Here is a 5226-nt window from a genome sequence, read left to right as displayed (position 1 = left end):
ATTTCTTTTTGTACAGATAAATTTTACCTTGAGAGGAAGTAGTCATGATATCTATGCTTAGATGATCAGTCATATCCATCTAATACTATGATTTCAAATAAATCATCTAAACAAATAAAAAATTAGAATGCGCATTTAAGCTGAAATGTGAATACAGAACGAAGTGTCACTGGTAGCACAAGATTATGGCATTTCAACTGTAACCCATCCCTCAAATTGCAATCTTTTTTCTTATTTGATTCTTTTTGTACAGATAAATTTTACTATGAGAGGAACTAGTCATGATGTCTATGGTTAGACGATCAGTCATATCAGTGTTTTTCACATCAAATGTACACTCAAAAGCACTTTTTTATTGCAATGGACCAGGCAATAGACCAGGCATAGGTTGAAAAGAGATTCTCTCTGTCTGTTCGTTTTGAATTTACAGGTGTTTTCAATTATTACCACAACATACTGACCCTTCGTCCACTTTCTCATATGCTTAATATTCCAAGCTTTAGATATCAATGGGTCACAGATTTGTAAGTGCTTGTGTCTTGCCAGACAAATCAACTAACAAAACCGTATGGTACTTTGTCATTCTCTGCTATTGTATGAGATTTCGAGTGAATGATTTTAAGTACACACCTGAAGCATCCTTCTGATTATTCCTTTGTTTTCAGATCCCTACACAGTCTGTATCTGACATCTATTCGCTGTCCTTTGTTTCCTAAATAAACCTTATGATTATTACGCTAATAGGGTGTATTGAATGGAGTGCCTTGTTATATATATCATGGGTGTGACTGGAGGTAGTTGAGCTGACTTTTAATTGTGGAGTTTAGGATGGGAGGAAGCACTAGAAGAGTGGAGGATTCTTCTGATGCAACATTGAATGAAGGGCAGAACTCTAGTATGGTGTCTTACAACAAGGGTAGTAGTTGGAAGACAACTAGTCTATCTAGAAATGTGTCAAGGAATGCTGAATATGATGAGGAGGAGAATGCTGAATTTCATAGGGGAAATGCGTTTGATGAGAACAATGTCCATGGTATTATAATGTCCGAGAAGACACTAGTGGGAGAGGTGCATAAAGTTGGTATACCTGAATATAAGAGTTCAGTGCACCAATTCAATGCAAAGGTGAAGGAGACATTTTTTCCTGATGACCCATTTAGGCAGTTTAAAGGTCAGCCTTGGGGTAGGAAGTTGTGGTTGGGATTTCAATATTTCTTCTCCATACTTGAATGGGCTCCTCGATACAGCATTGGTCTTTTCAAGTCTGATGTTGTTTCTGGTATCACCATTGCAAGCCTCGCCATCCCCCAGGTCATATACTAATACTATATATGCCCTCTGCTTGCTTCCATACTCATGAATTAATTGCTCGGTTAGCTAGCTCCTTATGAGCATCATGGTTATACATTATTTCAACTTTCAATATCCTCTCAGCAACTAGAATAAGTATCCACATGGAAATCAGTCTTTTAAGAGATAACATAGGTAATGATACAGAAAATTGTGACAGAAATTTCTTTGTTTTCCACAACTTTTGTCCTTCGCTAATTTTTTATTTTTTATTTTTCCCCTGCAGGGCATAAGCTATGCCAGGCTTGCAAGCTTACCACCTATACTTGGCCTATGTGAGTTCACCATCTTACAAACTGAACTACAATAGATGATGCATGTGTTCAATTTTTCGCTGTGTGGATACTCTCTTTCATAAATCTCTTCTCCTTATTTTTCTCTGGTTTTTGCAGATTCTAGTTTTGTTCCACCTCTAATCTATTCGGTGCTAGGAAGCTCAAGGGACCTTGCAGTTGGACCTGTTTCAATTGCCTCTTTATTGTTGGGTGCCATTCTTAGAGAGGAGGTCTCTCCAACCGACAATCCTGTTCTTTATCTGCAGTTAGGCTTAACTGCAACCTTCTTTGCAGGTGTTTTCCAGGCTTCTCTTGGTGTCCTCAGGTGAATACTTGGTCACTCTCCATATGTATTTCCTGGCTTTACAGTACCCATTTCCTTCAAGGAATACATTCATTTACAGATATATGTATATTGTCACAGAATGGGCTTTGTCATCGACTTTTTGTCTCGAGCAACCCTTGTTGGTTTCATGGCCGGTGCAGCTGTTATAGTATCTCTGCAGCAGTTCAAGTCTCTACTTGGGATCAAGGACTTCACTTCAAAGATGGACATGGTTTCTGTCATGGATTCGGTCTTCAAACACCCACATGAGGTTCTTAAGCTCATTTTCCCATGAAGAGTTGATATGAAAGAGGACAATAGGAACTTTTAAGTAAATTTAACCCATTTTGTGTGCAGTGGACGTGGCAAACTGCTGTAATGGGAGTGTTTTTTCTTCTATTTCTTCTCATGGCACGTTACATTGTAGGCCTCTTACCCCAGCTTATCTTGTTATTGACATAAGTTTGTATTAAATTTACTAAGTTCATGCAAGATATCTGTAAATGCCATTGGATTCAAATTATTTCTTTGGCAGAGTCGGAAGAAAACCAAATTTTTCTGGATTTCAGCAGCTGCTCCATTGACCTCAGTGATTCTAGCTACTGTCTTCAGCTTCATTTCGAGGTCGGAGAATCATGGCATAAGCATTGTGAGAAATCTGCATCCAACTCTGTAGGCTTCATTATTTCCACATTTGAAATTTCGTTTGTGATCGAGTCTGTTTCCAGCAATAGCAATATATCTCATTCTGAGCACTTTCTCTCTTCCTTCCGTTTTAATCAATCAAATTCATTATGTTTTCAATCAATTTCGCACAGATTGGTCACTTGCAGAAAGGACTGAATCCAATTTCAACAAACATGTTATTCTTTCATGGTCCTTATTTGGCATTGGCCCTCAAAGCTGGCCTTGTGAGTGGATTGATTGCACTTACGGTAAGAATAAGCTCAAACTATTCAACAAAACCTTGTCTGTGATTTGCAATGTAAAGCTTATCATTGGAAATGAGAACCCTAGAGTATGTGAAATCTGTCTTTGCTGTCATAGGAGGGAATTGCAGTGGGAAGAACATTTGCTTCAATTAAGGACTATCAGGTTGATGGCAACAAAGAAATGATGGCCATTGGGTTGATGAACATGACAGGGTCTTGTACCTCCTGCTATGTTACAACTGGTAAATATATACATATTCACAATTAAATTAAATGCAATTCAGTTATTACCCATTCCTGCTATTGATCCAATTTTTGATGTTTCTTTCAAACTGATTGAGTAATGGAAACTTGCATTGCAGGCTCTTTCTCTCGATCTGCTGTGAATTTCAATGCTGGATGCAAAAGTGCAGTATCAAATATTGTAATGGCTATAACAGTCATGGTGACTCTTTTGTTTCTAACTCCTCTCTTCTACCACACACCTGTGGTAGTGTTATCATCCATCATAATTGCAGCAGTTGTTGGTCTCATTGACTTCCCTGCAGCTTATTTCATATGGAAGGTAGATAAGGTGGATTTTCTTGCATGTATGGGTGCTTTTATGGGAGTAATCTTCATCTCTGTTCAAACAGGCCTTCTCATAGCGGTACGTTCAGATTCCACTTTGTACAAAGCTTGGCCTCATGGAAGCTCTGTTTCACTTTTTTTTGTATAGGGCATTGAAGATTTAGGGTTTACATAACACTTTGGCAATGTGCAGGTGGGTATTTCTGTGCTTAAAATTTTACTGCATGTAACGAGGCCTCACACTATCCTGCTTGGCAATATTCCTGGAACTTCTTTATACAGAAACATGGAGCAATACAAGGAAGCTCTGAGAGTGTCAGGGTTTCTCATTCTTGGCATTGAATCACCAATTTATTTTGCTAATTCCTCCTACCTTAGAGAAAGGTGCTTTCTTTGCTTATTTTTCAGAAAAAGACTTGCTTTTATCAATAGAAGAAATAGGAAATGATTGCTTTCTCATGAGTTTGTTGCAGGATACTGAGATGGGTACAGGATGAAGAAGAGCGAACAAAGAAGGAAAAGGAGAACACATTGCAGTATGTCATATTGGATATCACAGGTAAGTTGAAACTGAGCAAATCATTATCAACAATAAAAGCATATAAAAACTATTGAAATGGTAAGAGACATTAAGTTTCTACAGTCCATGTTAATATGCTTGAAGGTTTCTGGATTGTAACCATGTTTATCTTTTTAGATCCACGTTGCGGATCATACTCTATGATCCAGCATAGTGAACTATAGAAAAGAAAATGATGATGGATAATAGAATATGATCCGAAACATTGATTCAAAAATCTAAACACAGTTACAATCCAGAAGCCTTCAAGCATATCAGAATTGTACCAAGAAACCTTCTATATTGATGATCATTTACACATAAAGTTGAAAAAAAACAGAGCAAGAAAATCTGACAGTAATTGGCATCCATGATTCTGCAGCTGTGACCACTATTGACACCACAGGCATTAACGGTCTTCTGGAGGTGAAGAAGACTTTGGTGAAAAGAGACCTTAAAGTATTGAAGCAAAAAAATATGTTATTTTGAATTTTGTATATTCCATTTTGAAGAGAATTGTGTTCAGCAAATCTGTTCTAATTCAGTTTCACTTGAATATTGATAGGTGGCTCTCGTAAATCCTGGGTCAGGAGTAATGGATAAACTTCAAAGAGCAAACATGATAGAGAGTTTTGGTCAGGATTCGTTCTATCTAACTGTGGGGGAAGCTGTTTCTTCACTTTCTTCTGTCTTCAAGCAAGAGGCTTGACATTGAGTTTTTACAGGCTAACTGTTTTTTTCATTGAAGAATTTTTACAGGATTATTCAGCAAGAATAATCTATCTTTTTTGACTCAAATAAGAGGCTTAGGCAGATTATTCAGCAAGAATAATCTATCTTTTTTGACTCAATAAGAGGCTTGACATATATTATAGAGGCTTTATCATATGCATATATTCAAGTCACCCAATAGGTGAGCATAGTCTCAAATATATAAAAACTATAATCAATAATAATATTAACAGCCAACTCCAGATTATTATTGGTTTCACATTTTTGCAGTAATTTGTTGGGAATTTATGCAAATGTAAAAATCAATGGTTTTTATATAATTGATTTAAAGTTGATGTCATTTTTATAAAATTTTAACAATATAATTAGTTTGTGGCATGTTGAATGGTTTTGGCTAAATTTGGTAGTAGTTTTTTCAATTTTCAAGGAAAAATTAAAAAAGTGGCTGTTATTCAATTTTGTGTGTGAGAGGTTTTCTTGTGT

The 5226-nt window shown here is 36.7% G+C and overlaps 1 protein-coding gene across 1 annotated transcript; it reads left to right on the top strand.

The window, feature by feature from the left end:
- The first annotated feature begins 501 nt into the window (after positions 1 to 501).
- Positions 502 to 5002, top strand: LOC131078271 (probable sulfate transporter 3.3). The gene is made up of 13 exons (XM_058015935.2): positions 502 to 1311; positions 1577 to 1625; positions 1743 to 1950; positions 2050 to 2221; positions 2308 to 2373; positions 2486 to 2599; positions 2769 to 2885; positions 2998 to 3124; positions 3245 to 3531; positions 3646 to 3836; positions 3926 to 4011; positions 4394 to 4470; positions 4577 to 5002. Exons 1-13 carry the CDS (start codon positions 829 to 831, stop codon positions 4718 to 4720), a joined length of 2121 nt encoding a protein of 706 aa, XP_057871918.1. The 5' UTR covers positions 502 to 828; the 3' UTR covers positions 4721 to 5002.
- Positions 5003 to 5226: the final 224 nt, after the last annotated feature.

Source organism: Cryptomeria japonica, chromosome 7 (genome assembly GCF_030272615.1).
Source record: "Cryptomeria japonica chromosome 7, Sugi_1.0, whole genome shotgun sequence".
NCBI classification, from domain to species: Eukaryota; Viridiplantae; Streptophyta; class Pinopsida; order Cupressales; family Cupressaceae; genus Cryptomeria; species Cryptomeria japonica.
Note: the sequence above shows the minus strand (reverse complement) of the source record. Positions and strands in the feature narration are given on the sequence as shown.